The sequence below is a fragment of the Musca vetustissima genome, unplaced genomic scaffold, assembly GCF_032173495.1.
Source record: "Musca vetustissima isolate MV318-11 ecotype Yass unplaced genomic scaffold, APGP_CSIRO_Mvet_v1 utg13253, whole genome shotgun sequence".
NCBI classification, from domain to species: domain Eukaryota; kingdom Metazoa; phylum Arthropoda; class Insecta; order Diptera; family Muscidae; genus Musca; species Musca vetustissima.
In genome coordinates, this window is record NW_026880658.1 from 187,093 (window position 1) to 206,643 (window position 19,551).

General features: G+C 34.6%; 2 protein-coding genes across 2 annotated transcripts; one reads left to right on the forward strand and one right to left on the reverse strand.

Annotated features, from left to right (window-relative positions):
* The first annotated feature begins 1,965 nt into the window (after positions 1 to 1,965).
* Positions 1,966 to 14,156, forward strand: LOC133326400 (agrin). Its single transcript, XM_061535053.1, has 6 exons — positions 1,966 to 2,026; positions 11,852 to 12,306; positions 12,380 to 12,486; positions 12,765 to 13,277; positions 13,347 to 13,544; positions 13,613 to 14,156. The coding sequence occupies exons 1-6, from the start codon at positions 2,008 to 2,010 to the stop codon at positions 14,154 to 14,156; spliced, it is 1,836 nt and encodes a 611-aa protein (XP_061391037.1). The 5' UTR covers positions 1,966 to 2,007.
* A 325-nt stretch (positions 14,157 to 14,481) lies between these two features.
* On the reverse strand, positions 14,482 to 19,536 carry LOC133326392 (exocyst complex component 7). Its single transcript, XM_061535046.1, has 10 exons — positions 19,483 to 19,536; positions 19,241 to 19,406; positions 18,641 to 19,169; positions 16,602 to 16,611; positions 16,147 to 16,214; positions 15,632 to 16,088; positions 15,271 to 15,562; positions 14,890 to 15,212; positions 14,651 to 14,784; positions 14,482 to 14,584 (listed from the first exon to the last, which is right to left on the reverse strand). The coding sequence occupies exons 1-10, from the start codon at positions 19,525 to 19,527 to the stop codon at positions 14,482 to 14,484; spliced, it is 2,127 nt and encodes a 708-aa protein (XP_061391030.1). The 5' UTR covers positions 19,528 to 19,536.
* Between the last annotated feature and the right edge of the window lie 15 nt (positions 19,537 to 19,551).

Sequence of the window (19,551 nt, forward strand, 5' to 3'; positions counted from 1 at the left end):
CCACATGAGTCCATGAAAATTCATTATGACGTTTGTAGGTTAATTTTTACATCGTTTTTGAAAAGGACTCCAGAGCCTCTTTAAAAGTTGCGGAGGAGCCTAGCTAAAATTAAAAAAAAATTAAAATTTGAAGACAATGGGATTTTTGATTATGAATACCTGGACGATTTTAAGGAACATTTTCCACCGAACTTACCAGTAAGTGGGAGATTTAGATTCGAAGTGAGAAGAAAATCACTTAGCCCAAAATATTGTCAACAAAGTCATCCACCCATTAAAATGTTATAGATCTATACATAGCGAGCAACAAAAGATATTAATCTTCGGAATTTCAATTGCTAAAAAATGATCCTACTGAAAATTATTTACACTGTTTTATTGCAGGGCTATTTTATTAATATAGGATGGTCCTTATAATCGACCAGCCCGAACTTTTTATAACCTGCACCAAAATACAATAAATTGGTAAATTGCTGCCACAAGAAAAAGTACTACCAAACTACAGTTACTTAGGATGGAAAATTGAGCTAGGAGCTTCATCATACCAAAAAATGACGTGTGATCTTTGAATGAGGATACACACCCTGATATCTGAATGTCAAATTAAAGCTTCATCGTAAAGCTAAAAAATAGACTTCGGTTGTAAAATATACAAAAGACTATAAAAATACCATAAAGAATCTTGTACTTCATATAGGGGCTATAAGATCGGCCGATATATATATTTTTTGGTAAGAATGCCGAATCAGACCTTTATATGGTTAGGAAGATGAGAACACCAAATATTACACGAAGCCAACTTGATTGAAAAACATTTCTGATATTATTTTTGGGGGCTATAATAAGACTGGTATGTTTAATTGTTTGTATTTTTAAGGTCCCGCCTTATGTCTTAAAAAAATCCACGCCGTAACGGTCCTTAAAAAATCTTCCAACGAAAAATTATTAATATAATAATAATTGGTATACTATTAACAGGGAGATTTGCTACCGAATGACAACCAAAAATATCAAAATTGAACCCAATATGAAACGATACGACTACTTAGGTCCATTTTTTGAAATATAAATCTTATGATTTCGCTCAATTTGTACCATTTTTTATTTTATTTTATCTACCCAATAAAGGTTAGGCAAATTTTAAACATTTTTCGAACTGTTAGGCACATTTTTCAAAGGTGTCGTCTATAGCCTAGAAAAGACGAAATGGCGAAATTCTTCAAAAATGTTATTGTCCAAATTATAAATTTCCCCTTAATGGGTAGGGTCTTCAAAGTTCTTCTCATACCAAATATAACACCATTTCTTTTAACTTGTCATATGAAACCACAACCCAATAACCAGCAATGTTGGTATAACAAGGCCCAAAAACAGTGTCATACTGTCTGTCAACCAGTCAAAAGCCTGCTCATATTGGCATTGCTGGCAGATAGTGGCAGACAAAACTGACTGACTTAAAACTGACAATGGCACAAACTAAGTAGTTCACCTTAGTGAGTGATTCGACTTCTATTAAGTGTCTACTTCGGCGCTTTTGCTACTCCATCACAATGATCAGCTATGTATGTATGTGCGCGTGTTTTCTTGGGGGTATTCTTTTAGTTGCTTGTATAAAATTAAGCCTTTTGTGTTGTTGACTTCTCAAGTAACAACAGCAACAATTGTTGTTATTTATTTATTTTTTCAATTTTGTTTTGTTGTCAAGACAACGACAAAGTAGTCGTTGAGTGGCGAAAGCGTTACAACGAAAGTGCAACAGCAGTGAAAATGTTTGAATCAACAACAGCCACGACGATGGCGGGAGCAACATCAGCAACTCCAACTGACAACAACAACATCGACCCCGACACCACCACAACAACAACAACAATTAATGTTAATAACAATGGTCTAATGAAAAATGGTGTTAACAAAACTCAACGATTCTGGCACCAACGACATCACCATTGTCCACCTCCCCTGATGTTGTTGGCTCTGTGGTCAGTGATTCTGGCACTTGGCCAATCTATGGTGTATGCGGCTGCAGGTAAGTCAAATAGAAAATCTAAATGAAACAAACATAAAGACGAAGAATAAGAAAGTAGTGTTGATATTTGTTTGTTGTTGCTTTTCTCAGAAAATGTCACTTTGTTGTTAATACTGTTTTGTGGAAGGGGGGACCCTTCATCATAATCATCTTAATCATCATTTGTTTCAACACCATTTAACTTTATTACTACTTGAACACAAATGTGAGACTTCCCGGAAAATTTGTTGAAAATGGTTGAATTTAGTTTTTATTTGCTTCCAAATGTCACCCACATTTGGGGGTCGCGGTCACACGATGCGAACCCTAAATGCCATTAAAAGAGAAATTTTGTCACAAAAATAAATTTGAATTTACATGAACAAATGAATTCTCTAATGAGTTTTGGGGGTTAAATATATTTTAAAAGGGTTAGATCAATCGTGTTAGGCATTCCGATTCCCAAAAAAGTTTTCAATATATGTCCATTTTGGGTTTCTGGAGATTATCTGTCCTAGGGTTGCCAGATCGAAACAAAATTTAACATGTGTTCATAACAGAAGATGTGGACCAATGGGTCCCATATTCGGACTTGGTCTATGCTTCGTAAAGACAATTGATTTTTGTTTTGTTTGAAGCTTGAATTCCATAACGAATAACTTTTTTGGAAAATTCTCACCAAAATTTTTTGTACGCTTGATTCACTCCCTGCAAACTTTCTTTACACAAAATATATTCTGTACTAGTAAGGTATTCTATATAAGAATCAGGTCTTGCATATGTCAGAGATTATTATTTTCTTTTAATTTCTCTCACCATCCATTCATCGCTGTTCACCTCGCTGGCTACCAATAATAAAAGAAATGCACTTGAAGACATTTGTGATCTTAACAAGCATTTCATGGCAGTGATGAATGAGGATAACAGCTCACACTGTGTGCTGTGGAACAAATGCATCCATTCAACAATACGCTTCAAAAAGTCACCAAAATTTGTTGGGTCGTTTTTGCCACCAAGACATTGTCGTTAATTTCCAGAAGAGATGCGAAAGAACCACAAAAGACGAAGTAGAATAAAAAATGAATGCATAATTAAACCGTTATTTTTTTAGCGGCTTTAATTTTACCAAATGTAATGCTGCCCCTTTTTTCGTATTCAAAATGTTCAGTCATTTGTTTGTTTGGCTTTCGGTAGGTCGCTTGGATGGTCGTTCGGTGGTTCATTATAATGAAAACTCCAGCAAATCATTATGGCATAACTTCATTTATGCCATCATAATATGTACCCGGCTTGGAATGTTTGTCAGTGTATAAGTGGTTGTTTGTGTGTGTGTAATTATTATTTCATACATACAACATTTTTTGTTAATGCTTTACAAATTACAATTTAATGAAAACAACAATTAAATCATTCGGCAGAGGTGGTTTTACATAAACATAACAGAAGAACGCACAACAACAACATAAACATAAACGATAAAGCTTTTTGCCCTTTTGCATATTATACCATACCATACGTATTTATGTACATGTGTGTGTGTGCATGGTTGGAGTTGGATTGTGCATTAAACAAATATATTATCTTGATGTGATGTGATGGTTGGTCATAATCATAATTTTGTACCACCATGATGTTATGTGTGCGTGTGCGTTTGCATGAAAATAAAACGGGTGTTTTTACAGCACTCAACACACACACACATGCACACATTTATGTTTAACACATTCATAAACTAAAATCTCAAATGAAAGTTATATTTTTTTATGTGATGTGAAGTTTTGCCAAGTTTTCTAAAAATTTGCCATCCAAAGTGAAAATTTGTTTGTTGGTCACAATAAAATTTCAATGTCAGTGGTTGTGGCCATGTGTGACATTTATCTATAGACCTGACCAACTCTTAACACTGTCACTTTGGTGGATCTTTTTGATAGTTACAAAATTTCTCTCTTGGCACAATAGAGGAGGAGGTCATCAACAGCTAGCCGGCCGTCCAGTCGGCCATCCAGCCAGCCAGCCTATAACAACTTTCAATTTGTCGTCCATTCCAGTGAACAGCAAAAATTCAAATTTAAACCGGAGAAAGATTTCATTTTACGATGTCTGAACCATAAATTATTGTTGTAAAAATGAATTATGCGTACGCCAGTATATATTTGTTTGTTTGTTAGGATGGTCGTTTGGTTGGTCGGTTGCCTTCGTGTAATAAATTTTTATTTCACAGATAAATCTTAAAAAAAAACCAAAATTCCCATATGTCGAATTTTATTATGGATGATTGTTATCAGGATATGTTTTTTATAACCCACACATAATTGTGAGAGGGTAGAGAGTTCGCTTTTGGGTCAACTAATTTTTTATGCTCACATAAAATGACCACCTTTCTCCCAATGAGTTGTCATTATGGGAATTTAAGTTGATTCATAAAATTTGCAAATTTTTTAAAATTCTGTAAAAAATTTGTAAAATCTTTAAAAGCTTCCTCTTGTGCACCTTTGCGCTTTTTTATTTTTGCAAGCATTCTATACGAATAGGTGATCTGTAACACTGGGCAACAAATTCCATTTTTTTTTTTGATAATTATAGGGAAAGAATTTTCCAAAAAAAAAGTTATTCGCGATGGAATTCACAAAGCGTGATAGTGTGATTTCTTTATATTTGGCTGGAAAACCACAAGTGGCTATCGTTAGAGCACTCCAGCATTTAAATGTGAATAAATCTTTTGTGTCTCGTACCACCGCTCGTTACCGTGATACTGGTAGCGTAGCCCGACTTCAAGGAAATGAACGGAAGAAAACAGCAACATCAGCAGAAATGGTTTGAAAAGTAAAGGAGCGACTTGATCGAAACCCGCGTCGTAGTGGCCGAAAAATGGCTCGTGAGCTGAACATATGACAATATTCCATTCGGCAAATATCGAAAAATGAACTCGGGCCATTGAAATTCCAAAAAGCGGAAGAACTTACACCGCAACAGAAAGAAAATAGACTCAAAAGAGCTAAAGAGTTGCTTCGCTTGGCGCAAAGTGGTGAAGTGCCGAATTTGGTTTCTCCGATGAGAAAACATTCGTTGTTCAGCAGTTTGTAAACAAACAAAATTGAAAGTGTTTACTTGCCAAAAAAATACCAAAGTGTCGATCACCTCAAGCAAGCACTTCGTCGGGAATGGACCATTGGCCGTAATTCTTGCCAAAGGTGACCAATTCGAACAAATCTAAACTTATTCTAAAATTTGACGATATTTGCGACATTTGTTGCTTTCATTGAATAAAATTAAAAAAAAAATGTAAAAATTATGGCGTTTGACTTTGTTGCAGTTTTTTTATCTCATCCTGTATTTTCCCATTACCAAGACATTTGAACACATTCCGACTAAGATTCCTCGAAATCCTTGCATTTTAGGTATATGGTGTCCTTGGCAATATTACTAATATATGTTTGAGGAATTTACTCTCGGAAGGGGCTTTTGAACATACCCTTTTCCAGAAATTATTGAAAACTCATAATATATATATATATATATATATTATTCTCTCTGGCTGACCTCGCCAAATGATCATGTAGAAATTCCACGCAATTATATAATATTTATATATAATGTTTTCACACATGTTGTTGTTTTTGCTTGATTTACTTTTGTCTCTCTTTAATTGTGTTGCTGATCGCCAATCACTACGCGATCGCATATTACTCCTATTACTCATAGCCATAGAGCATGGCATGAGGTCACGTGTAGAATACATTTTCAAGATTAGTTTCATTTTCATTCAACAGAATAACAACAAATACAACATAACTATCTACTATTCTCCCCAAACACACACATACACACGGCTATACATTTTTTCATGTACAAACCATTAGAAGTCTTGTGTCACGAATGACGATCAGCGATAAAGTGGAGTACACGTTGAAAGACAGAAATAACAAATACATTATGAAAATCTGATGTGGAACGAACGCAAACGGTCAGTAGTCATCTGGTTGCGGATCAAATTCATTACTTAGTAGCAATTGAGAATGGGTGTAGTTGAGGTATTTCAAAATAAAAAACGGGGGGAGGAAATTTGGGAATGTTGACAATGCTAGAAAGAAAAAGGGAATAAATGTTGAAAAATGTGATGATTTTTAAAAAAACAAATCCGATTTTAGGATTATACCTAACATTATTATTGGGCGCCAAATCTATGAAAATCGAAGATATCTTATATAGGCAAAATATATGGGACCCATATAACGGCATCCCAAGGGAATTTTATGTGAGGGCCGATTGTTTTGTATTAGATCTTCTATAAGAAGACCTGGTAGACAATGCTAGACCCAATGGCTAAGAAGGGCTAATTGGCTTTTATAAGTAGACCTATTGCAATTCTATAAAGATAACAAGTGGAATTCTATAGGAAGACCTAATGACTACCATATGGTTTTCAGATTATAGTTTAACACTTTGGGTTATTATTGGGCGCCAAATCTCTATCGAGATATCTAATAGGTATATGGGACCCATATAACGGTATCCCAAGGGAATTTTATGTGGGGGCCGATTGTTTTGTATTAGATCTTCTATAAGAAGACCTGATAGACAATTTTAGAAAATTTGTCCACCAGCAGAACTCTGATAATAAAGTAATGCCTCATAAACAACACTAATAATCAAATACCAACATCAATTGAGAAAAAAGTGAAAGTCACAGACAAAATTACCCAGATTACAAGAATAGACTAACTATTCCCTATTTGGAAATCACAGCGACCTTAAATTGGAATAGGAAAACGATCGAACGAACGAACGAAATTATGAATGAATTGCAACGTGCTGCCTTTGTGCTGTGTGATATTGACCATTTTTGTTAGCAAACTTTTACTGAATTCTGAATTTGTTTCAGTGATTATGGGCCACCACCACCATGGCCATAATCGCATGATAACCATGAGCTCTGACGCTGAACATGGTCGTTGGGTCCGCATACACTTGATGTTGATGTTTGTTCATGTTCAAAGCAAATTTTCTTTTCTTTTTCTTCATTTTTGTTTTGTTACTGATTTTTCCAAATCGACTTTCTTCGATTCGAAATGCTTGAAGATCTTCATAACTGGCATTATTGTTGGTGTTGCCGCCAACACCACCGCCGCTATCGTCATGGTGTGATGTGATTTTCTCCACACCATTACTTTTCCATAATAAAATTCAATTAGTATGCATTCATGTTGCTGTTCAGCGGAGTGGGACTTCAGAGAGCTCACGCCGAATGCTGGGTGAATGGATGGATGTTACTTAGACTGGCGGCTAGCTAGCCGACTTATATCCACACATACCCCAATATCATGTCATTTCTTTGGAATCTGACAAAAAGCGTCTTTGCAAATCCTTAGATTATAATTAAATGCAATTGTGTGTGTATGGGTGTGTGTGAGCGTGCGCGTTTTTCTGTTTTAGTATCATTGATCATGTTGCCTTCACACTTGTAGGATTATGACAGTTATTTTCTTTTAATTGAATTGGAATTTCCGGCACACTGCACATTCGACTGACTACTGGCAGATGATTGCCATAAATTCCCATAATAAATCATATGCGGTTTTTTCTCCAAATAAGTATGTTTAAAGAGAAACTGATATGTATGTACATGTACGTGTATGTAGATAAATGAATGCTCATAGAGGAATATGACATACATCTTTTGTAAATGAACTTTTTTTTAAAGGAGAAAAGTAATTCATTTATAAAAATGACTACGAAATCGCAAAAAAATCTTTACACATAGTTCACATGTGATCTTATTAATAAAAAATGTGTTGGTCTTCATTTGGAAGATCTAATGGTAGTCTGCAACAAGTTCTGATCATCCATAAGAATTCCCAATTCTCTACTTATAAATACCAAAAATCTTCTATAAAAAACCTAGAATCAGAAGAAAATCGGATTCATTGTTATAGGTTTTGGCATCGGTACCACAAAGTTCATCACTTCTCTTGGAGGAGAAAATGGAGCCAAATAAATTATTAAAGTCCTTACAGTTGTTAGCATCGTATCAAGCGGTTTTACACTTGTCCATGATCATCGTTTGTATCGATTTACGTTGGAATCTTTAAGTGAAAATATCCATTTCACAATTTGTAATTTGTATACCCTTCACCACACTGTGTCTTTGTGCATATGTTTGTAACAGGCATAAGGAAACGAGATATATTAATCAATTTCTGAGTCGATTTATGCATTTTCGTCCGTTTTTTGATGTTAAATTGTAAACAAAGTACAGGTCGTATTTATGATCCGATTTAGATGAAATTTGGCACAAGTCACTTATTTGGCCCAAGGACGGACCCTATTGAAATTGGAGAAAATCTGTTCAGATTTAGATATATCTCCCATATATACATTCGCCCGATTTTATATAAACGGTGCACCAAACACCCAATATTTTTCCGATTCAGACAAAATTTTGCACCGCGTACTGAATTCAGTCCAGATTGACATCTGTAATGTTTTGTTGAAATCGTCTATTTTCCCTACCAAAAGTTTTTTTCCGATTTTATGTAAATGGTGCACCGAATTTCCAAGGTTTGCCCGATTAAGAGATAATTTTGCACAGCTTACTGAATTAAGTCCAGTTTGATGTCTGTAATGTTTTGTTGAAATCGGTTCAGATTTAGATATAGCTCCCATATACATTTTTGTCTGATTTTATGTAACCTTCAAGGTTTGTTCGATGGAGACAAAATGTTCCACTTCGTTCTGAATTTAGTCCAGATTGACGTCTGTGAAGTTTTGTTGAAATCGGTTGACATTCAATCTTACATCGATTTCAGAAAGATATGTGTATGGTTTTTTATTGGTTCAAATATCTATGTAGATCACAAATTTTATCCCCGATTCCATGTCAATGGTCTTCCAAAGATGCTATGTCTCTTCTATCAACAGGATATTGTACACATTATCATCTCTTGTATGTACCCAAAGCGGTGAAGGGTATCATGTAGTCTGCTCCATCCGAATTTTGACTAAAATAAGGAATAAGGGGCGGGATTTTTATAAGAAGGTTTAATAGTATTTAATATGAATATCTAATAGTCTCATATAAGAATGGTCTTTTTTAACATGGCCTAATTGTATTCGAAAAGAAACCTAGTGGGTTTCTACTTAAATACCTAGTGGTCTTCTATGTAAATACATATTGGACTTCTATAAGAAGACCTACGGAACCTCTCTAAATATAAGATCTTCTGAAAGTATTTTACTTTATAAGGTCATATAAGTATAGGCTTGGATTGCAATGGGCTCTATAAAATCATATAATGCTCCTCTTGACAAAGACCAACATGACTTCTATACGAATACCTAATTGTCGTCTATAAAAGGCCTAATGAACTTCTATAAGATCACCCAATTCTATTCTACAAGAAATGATTTTATATACTGAAACCCAAGGGCTTTTTGTAAACCTAATTGTCTTCTATAAGAACATATAATGTCCTTTTATAAGATATAAGGGTCGCCTTTAAGAAAACTTGAGCATTTATTTTACATTCGCATATATTTTATGAAATAATAAGTTTAGAAAATCTAAAAATAATCTTCTTTATTGAAATCTATAGACTTGAATGTATTCCATACATTACTCTTTAAAAAAACATCTCCACTTAATTTTTATTGCTTCATACATATGTATATTTATCTTTCTAATGAACCATTAAATTAAAAACATAACAAATTGACAATTAGAGCTACTGTGAAATGTTTCGTTAAATGTGACCACAACATTAACACTAGAAAGACGGGAATTTTGTATATACCTATATTGCCTAAAATCGGTCAAAATGACTTCATTCTGAAAAATTTTTTATTGTGTAAAGAAAATTTTTTAAACTATTTTTTTAATATTTGTTACATTATTTACAATCATACAAAACGTTGTTATTATTTGTTTTCGGTGGTAGGGCTCTCGGGTTTCCCCTTTTGAAAAATAAGAGCGCGGACAAAACGTTCGAAAAAGAGGAAGACTTTACTCGAAGAGTGAAATCGACTGGAAATATAAAATTAATTTTTCCCGATTTGTGTGTTCGTATGTGTTTCTAGAGTAGCAAACGGGTTTCGATGTTCGATCTGGTCATATAAGAAATTTACTTTATACAGTAATAAAAGTAGTTTGATTATTTAATATTTCAAAAAGGTCAAAATGACCGCTTTTAGGCTATTTAGGTATAGCACATGTGAATACGGGGAATGAAAGAGGGGAGGAAGCAGCTACTATGATTAATAAACGTAGTTCTATGTGGTAGAAAAAGTCACCAAATTTTAAAAAGCTGAGTCATAATATACACACTTGTTTTTGTACTTGAAATTTAAAAACCGTCAAAATGACTGCTCTCGGCAATCTAGTGTTAAACATTTTTACATTCATGACCACACAAAACCAAAAGAATGTCATTTCAACACATTGAGAATAGTTAGAAATCTACAACAACAACACCTCCTCCTCCTCACCATTCTACCGAATCTCTACATATCAAATGAAATTTATTTGAAAATTGTAAATATGTATGTCTTGTGTGTGTGACACTTTCTTATGAATCCGTCTCTCACTCAGTCTCAACATTCACCGGCAATGAAATACCGGCTTTGTCTTCTTTATCGGCAATAAACTGCAAATGAATGGCATACCATGCCGGGCTAGATGGATAGATAGATGGCTGCCTGCTTGCAAATGAAAACCAGATTTTTAACACCTATTCTTGTTCGCGTTGTTGTTGTTAGTATTTTCCAGTCAATAGTCCAGCCAATGGCTTATCTGCACCATAATCCATTGGCTTGGGAGTAGCATAAAACACATAAGCTAGACAACTAACCACCACACAACAAACAAAGATTTCTGTTAATTTAGTATCATTGCTTTGCTATCTTTCTTTTTTGCCTGCCTGCCTGTCTGGAGATTGTGTGTCATCATAAGAGTTAACTATGTGCAATATTCGTATGAGTGTGTCTTAGACTTTGGCCTGCAGCTATATAGACCCGCTTGTTGGATACAGCATATAATGTGTTGTATGTTTGTAGCTGCTTCATAATTAAATGTATTTTAATTTTAATTGTTTTGGTATTTGAACTACTTTGATTTGTTTTTGTTTCCTGTCAGACATTCAAAATTACTTAACACTGACACTGACTGAATAGATAAATATTATTACATAATATTTTATTGCTGTCTTAGATAATAATATTAAATAATAATTTATTCTAATTGTATATATGAAAGTAATCGAAAATATTAATATTTATATCATGGAGATTTATTGTTGTGTATGGAAATCTTAATCATGGTGTTGATGACCTGCAGAAGGTGTATCGAATATAAGATTCCCATGCATTGATTATTATTAGGTTCGTGGTCAAGGTCGTTTCAAATATTCTGCAACAAATTATGTTGGAAAGTTTGTCTAAAAATTCAGATGTAATGAAAAACGTGCAGGTTACTTATATATGGTTATACCTAAAACGTGGACCCACTGGGCACAATTCAACGATAATAACTATTGGCAGGGAACGCAAAATAGACAAAAAACACTGCCTATTGGGGTGGAAATTTTGTCCTTAAAATAAGAAATTGATTGATTAGAATATTAAAATATCGGCTAATAAATTATCGCATTTTACAACGATACTGAGGTTGACTACCTATTTTTCATTTACAATTGCATTTTGTAAAATCTTATTCCACAGAATTTTTAAAAGTTCGCAATATTGACGATTTGATTTTTCGATTTTTTTTCGAAAAGTAAAATTTATGATGTTCTTTGAATTTTTAATTTCACTTCTCATACTAACCTCTCTTACTTTTCCCCGTTCTCTTTACAGTAACCGATTCACCAATTAAATTTATAAAATTGCCAGCTCAAGCTCCAGTAATACGTTATAGTCGAATTGAATTGCAGGCTGAACAACAAACGCAACCACAACATCAACAACAACAACAACAATCCCATGAAACAACTACATTGTCTGCTACTGCTGGTGCACCATTGACAGCAAATGAATCCATTCTCAGCACTTTAGAAAATATTGCCACAACCGATGGTGCAACACCTTCGGAATTGCAAAATGATGATGCATCCGTTTATGGTTTGCCAACTGAAGCCGTTCTTGGTGCATTAATACCACGACAAAATCGTGCAAGTTCTAATAGCTGTCCTCGATCTTGCCCACCCAGTTTGACAGTGGGTGCTGATGCTGTCTGCGGTTCGGATGGTTTAATCTATGCCAATTTGTGTGATATGAAAAAGAAGACATGCTCCAGGAATAGTGTCATAAAGGTAAGTGACAGATTATTTCGTTGTTCCTAGAGGAAAACCTATTCTACATCAATACAATAATTTATTATTTTAGGATGTCCGTGATGGTTGTGAACGTGCCAAGGGTTCAGATTGTAAACATCGTTGCCCCAGTGAGAAGGATCCAGTTTGCGGTACAGATGGTCGTACATATTTAAATAGGTTGGTACACAATGTTCTTCAGAACTTTCAGGGTAGGGATTAACAAAAGGATCAAAACATGAATCGATAGGCTCAAAGCAATATTTATTGCGTCATTTCTGTTGGAAAATGTTTTATTAAAAATATGTTATGGGGATAATTGTTTAGACAACACACAATGTTAAACTGCAACTATATAAAAATTCTTTCAAAACACCTGTATATTATAAGTTCGATTTTTTTCTTATTATCAGTATAAAATCTAATTGTAATTACCTCTTCCATTGTCCCTTCCACAGATGCATGCTACGTGTACAGGCCTGTCGTGTTGGTGTGGCTGCTGTTAAAATGGCTCATGTTGGTCCTTGCAGTAATACGAGTGCCATTCGTGAATCATGCCCCGTCGACTGCAACCAATCGCCAAAGGATGGACCCATTTGTGCTTCTGATGGCAATGTTTACAATTCCACATGTGAAATGAAATTGTTAACCTGTGGCCAGGGAGTGGTGAAGACAAGTCGCAAACATTGTCAATCGACCAGAATGTGCCGTGAATCTTGTTGGCGTGTGGCACGTCCCACATGTGGTTCAGATGGTCGTCTTTATGCCAGTCCCTGTAAAATGCGTTCTTCCAATTGTGGCAAACATATCTTTGAGGTACCGCTGTCGTTTTGTATGCCCCAGGAACGTCATGGTAATCATGTAGAAAATTGCCCAACCGAATGTCCCGAAAGTGATAGTTCGGCGTATGTGTGCGGTAGTGATGGTAATATTTATTCATCGTTGTGTGAATTGAAAATGTTGAATTGTGGGTAAGTTGAGGGCAGTGGAAATCAAAATCCAAAATTGTAATATGCATTTTTGCATTTTTTTCTTTAAAGGCCCCAACGTAAATCGATACAAAAGATGAGCATGGACAAGTGTAAAAACCGTTTGACGCGATGCAAACAACTGCCACCTTGTAAGGACTTTAATAATTTATTTGGCTCCATATTCTCCTCCAAGAGAAGTGATAAACTTTGTGGTACCGATGCCAAGACATATAATAATGAATGTGAATTGGCTCATGCCACATGTCTGTAAGGAACAAATTTTTATTATTACGAAATAATCGTCATTCAATTACCTATTTGTTTTTGTTTTACAGGAGAGGTGTTAATTTGGCTCACGTTGGCCCATGCACAGATTTGAAAACACCCATTAAGGATTGTGGTGAACGCTGTACCCGCCAAGATTTAGAAAGTGGTCCCATTTGTGGTTCCGATGGCAACACCTATGCCTCGTTGTGCGAATTTAAACGTAGAACCTGCCATCTACGCGTTGTGCCAGTCTCTTTGAAAAACTGCCCCCTAACTGCTGACTGTGATACCGATTGTGATGCCCAGCCACCGAATTTCGTCTGTGGTTCCGATAATAAATTCTACAAATCCGAATGTCATATGCGCAAAGAAAATTGTGGCAAACATGTGTTTGTGGTGCCGTTGAAACGCTGCCTCAGCAATGTACAATTTAAGGGTTGTGCCAAAATATGTCCAACCGATTTCGAACCGATTTGTGGCAGTGACAATATGACCTATTCCAATGAGTGTTTCTTGGAGATGGAAAATTGTCGCAGCAACAATACCCTAACGATACAACACTATGGTGCATGTGGACGGCCAGAGGCGCCATCTAATAATTTTTTGTACTAGAATAAATTTTGAGAAATAAAATAATAAATATAGGAAAAAAGAAGCTAAATAAGAAAAGATACACAAAACAAAAAAAAATGATAAAACTTAATGTAGTAGCCAACAAAATAACAACAAAAAATAATCAGCTAATTGGGCTTATTATAAAAATAATATATTTTAAATATATTTATGGAATTATTTATTTATTTTTTAGTTAATAACTGTTATACTTTAAGAACACACACACACTTTTTTATAACTAACTTTATATAAATAAAAAACGAAAAATGATTTGTAAAAAATGTTTTTTTTATCAAATACTGTTGAATGTGTTTTTCTTTCCTTAGGCTGAGTCATCGAATAGTTTATTAAGACAAGCCTTGATTTCGTGCGGTTTGTATTTGACATATTTTTCAGGATTCTTACTAAAATGTACACCAGCATACCTAGAAATTGAAGAATATTTGGTTAAATAATGTAAAGATTTTGGGTTATGAAAAAGTGAAACTTACATATTAAAGAATTCATTATATTTTGGTAAAATATGCTCTTCATTGTCACGTTTAATGCCTTGACGCAGTGTGACATCCGGTATGGAAATTCCACGTTGAATTTTACATGCCTCCTCAAAGTCTTTGTTGAAGGCCTACAATAATAAACACAAATATGCAGGGTGGATTTCACTTTTTTGATAAAAGATCTATGACGGACCATACTGACTTTAAAGACATTTTAATACACAACTACTTACCAAAAATTTCTCCTTCAAAATGCTACGATCCTTATCCTTAACTTTGCCCTGTATTGGTTTTGGTAATTCATCCAATGGCGAAATATTTGACAACATTTTGGACCATGTTTTTTGATAGGAACATTTCAATTCTTTGATAGTTTCGATATAACTATTACGGCAATCGGGTTCCGCAATTGTAACAATATCAATTAGATTTGATGTTATCAATGAATTCAAAATATAGTTAATGTTATTTAAACGGAATAAGTGTTTGGTCGCCTGATCGTTATACTGTTCGCATTTATTCATGATCGATAAATTTAATTCGGCCAAGGCTTTTTCTAAAAAGAGAAAAAATAATAACAAATATAGTTAAATATTAACGAAAGAATAACTTACTTATATATATGGCCAACAAGGCCTTATTGTGCTCTTCTTCTGGTAATTGTTTCTTAATGAGTATTGAATCCAACTGAGTAGAGTAGAGGACATCTGGTTGTAATATGACACCAATAACATCATAATGATTCAAAAGATTCTCAATAAACCATATTGTATTGGATGTCAACTCATGGACTGTGGCATCTTTGGGTACATTAACATAACCCAAGGTACTTGAGCTCATGCTCACAATATTCGTGGTAGAATCGCCGCGTACAACTTCCAAGAAATGTTCCAAGGCTTTGGCTCCCTATTCAGCAGCAAAATTTAAAATCGATTAATAGAAATAAGGAAAAAACTAATTTCTTTAAATACATACCGTGTATTGTAATTTATTCAAAACCTTTGTCAACTGTTCCCTTTGCTGTACATCATAGGTACGATCGATATCCGGTTGCAATAGCAACACATTTTTCAATGTCTTAAATATACCCAATGCCGAAGTCCATTCTTTGCGTGTTATACTACGCATTATACGATTTGTTATGGCCTCAACATCTTTGACAACCATATCAATGGATTTATTTGCCAATTTGGCAAAGACCTCCGATTGGTGTTTGAATGGTATGATTTCTTGCATTAGGGCTCGTTCCCAATTCAATAGACGTTGCAATCCCAACAGCATAACTAAATATTTATCCAATTCCTGATCACCATCAGCATATTCTTCAGAGGATAAATGTTCAGAATGCGATGTGGCTTTTTTAATGGAAATACCAGTACTATTGAGGGTCTGAGTGGCTTTTAGATACAATTTATTTGCCTTGCGTTCAAAACTAAAAAATAGAGTTGGAAATATTTGATATTTATTACTTGTAGAATATATATACTTACATTTGTTGCAAGCGCATTGAGGGACTCTTTTTTGTGTCTTGACGTCCGGCAATAGATTGACGAGATTTCTAAAAGAAAATAATGTGATAATTTGAATAAAATACATCTAATAAAAATTTGTATTATAATTAATAAATATAAATTTATTAAAAAGCATCTTTTAAAAATCGAGGACATTCAAATAACGTACAAGGTAATCCAATCCAACTACTTCAATGTATGCGCACAATTTCGGAAGTCCATACGCCCCAAAGTTAAATTTTAATTTTTTTTAACGGACCTCCAACCCATTTACATTTGTTTTCTTTCCTTTATGCATCCTTAACCGATATTCCTTTCTTATTCGATTATCAACAAATATTTTAACACACGTTCGGTTTAATAAGGTATCAATTATTTCTTCTTTTATTTTTTCTCACTCAATTTGGAAGTAATTTTGCCATTGCATTTCACACCTTTCCATAGCTATAACGGTTTATTCCAATAACATTCTTTCTATCTATACATCGCTGAAGATTTGCTTCACACAACTCGTTTAGTTTGTTAAATGTTTTCAAGTGTTTATGTTGAATCGTAAATGTTTTACAAAACAATTTCAATCCTAAAAAATTAAAATCGAATAACAACAACAGATCATGGAGGATTGTCGTACACCGACTCTAACTGCTCCTAGAGAGTTTATTTTTAATGTGACTCCAACAATGATTAATAATACCACAAAAACGTATTATCAGGATGTACACAACATCATGGCGAATATGCGTACATACACACCCATCCATACGGAAGTGCGTTCACCGGGTATCTCGCCCATATTCAAGTTGGCAAATTCATTGTCTAGTCCCGTTACAACACATCACAGTTCATCGTTTAAGGAATTCAAGAAGCCCTCACTGATGCCCAAACCGGTGGTTACTGCGTACGCACCATCACCGAAATTTGGCGATAGTACAGCCAATCGTTACCTAAGTCCCTGTCCATCGTTTGTGGGTGCATCGAATTTCTCCACAACATCAATGTCGTCACCATCGACATCCTTCAAGAGTTTAAACAATAGCAGTGGAAGTGAGGCGGTGAGCCCTCAAATGTCCAACGATAGTAGTAATGCATCGATTCTCAATCACACTCTAACCATAAATTTGCTATTGAAAACTTTGGGTCTGGAACGCTACTGTGAGAAGTTTGAAAATGCCGGCATTGATTGCAATAATGTGATGAATATCAAAACCACAGATCTGAAGGGAATTGGCATAAAATCGGATGATTGTGAACGTATAATGGAGACGTTTGAACATTTCTATGCAAGTTAAGATAATAAAGCCAAAAACAACAGCAACAGCAATAACAAGAAAGCGAGAAGTGTTCCAAAAAGAAGATGGCGTTTTTTGGAGGCGTATATATGTGTGTGTGTTTTACTTCGTACTAATAATGTGTCCCCTCATCATATTTTTTCCAATGTTGTTTTAATTGTCATTGTTCTTGTTTATTTAAAAATAAAATTTTATTTATTTTAATGTTTTATTAAAAAAAACTGATTTTCAATGTCCAACTTGTTATAAAGTTAAGCTTATAAAAAGGTGCACAATTTATTCCTATTAAAGGTAAATGTATGTGGAGCTTCTACAGCATTTTAACTCACAATTTTCATTTATCGGGATAGTTTTACACAGGATTTTCATCAGAATATTAAGAATAATCTTTGGTAGAAATTATAGGAGTCATATTAATTTTTGTAGCGATCTATTCAAAGTAGTCGAATATATCTCGGAAAATATACTATTCTGATTTTTTTTATTTTTATTATTTTTTAAAATTTCCAAGGCAATGTGGTTATCAATTTTAAGCGTTTGAAGTCCTGATTTTACAAACAATATTTAAATTAAGAAGAGATTCGGTCGAGCCGACGGAGTTGCCATCTGTCCATAAGAGGAAGTCTAAAATCTCCGGCCAAAGGCCGCCTAACCACAATCACTATTTTAATTAAAAACAAATTCGGTCGAGTAGTCGTAGTTACCATTTGTCCATAGGAGAAAGTCATTAATACCTTTCCACAAACAACCATATTGTTTTTCGCAATTTTAAAAGGGTCCAGAGGAATTTTGGAGACCCATATCTCAGAAAGTATGGAGTTATTTGAAAAGAATATTATATTTTTGTAGTGAGGGCTTCAAATGCTTTAAATTGGCACCCATATTGTGTTAGTGAATTTTTAAAAATCATGAGAAAATGTAAGGATCCCAACGGAACTTTGGAGGCCAGGCAAAAAAGTATACTGTTGTAATCAGGACCTCAAGGACTACTTGTGGTAAACATTTCATAAAGATCCGTGGCGTTGCCCTAAACTAGACTTTTTCCAAATTAAAAAATATATGACCTCTTTCCGTTCTTAAAAAGTTGTAAAACTTTTCATATTTATAAAGGAGAAATCGAAAATGATTTTGATCACCTAAAGATCCTTGCACATTCAGGAAACAGCAATAATCAAATCTTTAACTATTTACTTACCAAAGCTTCATTACCCCAACTGCTGCTTTTCTGATGATCTTTCAAGTTTTGCAATGATCTAAAGACCACTTCACCTCTTTCCGCGGCATAGATGACTGTATACTCAAATCGAAGATTCTGTTCTAACCAATGAGAAATTGTAAACAGCTCTTCCCTGGTGCTCTGTGTCAATTGTCTAAATGAGGTATACTCATCATTAGATGAATCATCTTCATTATAAATGAGATCCAAGATATCAACTGGTTTCAGGGGCATTCCATATTTTTTCAAAAGTAAACGATAATGATTATTTAGGCCTTCACAGCCCGTATTGAAGAGACTCGTAACATTTTCCAGCTCAACACTTTGTGAATTGTGATGTAGAAAGTATTCATTGGCCGAACGAAGACGTCCCAATGCCTCGAGAAATACACCGACATTGCCCTCGGTGGGGCCTTGATGTATTAAACCACAAACCTCTTGGGTGACATCGTAGTGAGATAATACAGTTTCCAGACAATTTAAGGTGGCTTCCAAATCTGTGTAAAGCAGAAAATAACAACAACAAAAATTACAAGCATAAAGTAGATCCCACTCAATTTTAACCTACTCTGTTGCCTCTTCTGTAGTTGTTCGGTTTCTTGGTAGACGGGCAGTATGGTCTTTTCCAATTTACCCAAACGTTGCTCAAAAACGGTTAGTATGCCAGACATCTGATTGGACAGGTCATGATATTTCTCCACCCTTTCTCTTAGCAATACCATGTTTGAGGTTTCCTATGGTTACAACAAAAATAAATTGTGATTGTTGATATTTAATGTGGAAACATTCATATGGTTGGTTTGGAATTACCTTTTCCAATTTGGAATGGACTTGAAGACTTGTGTCCAAATTCATTTTTAGAAAAGAATATCCGCCCTA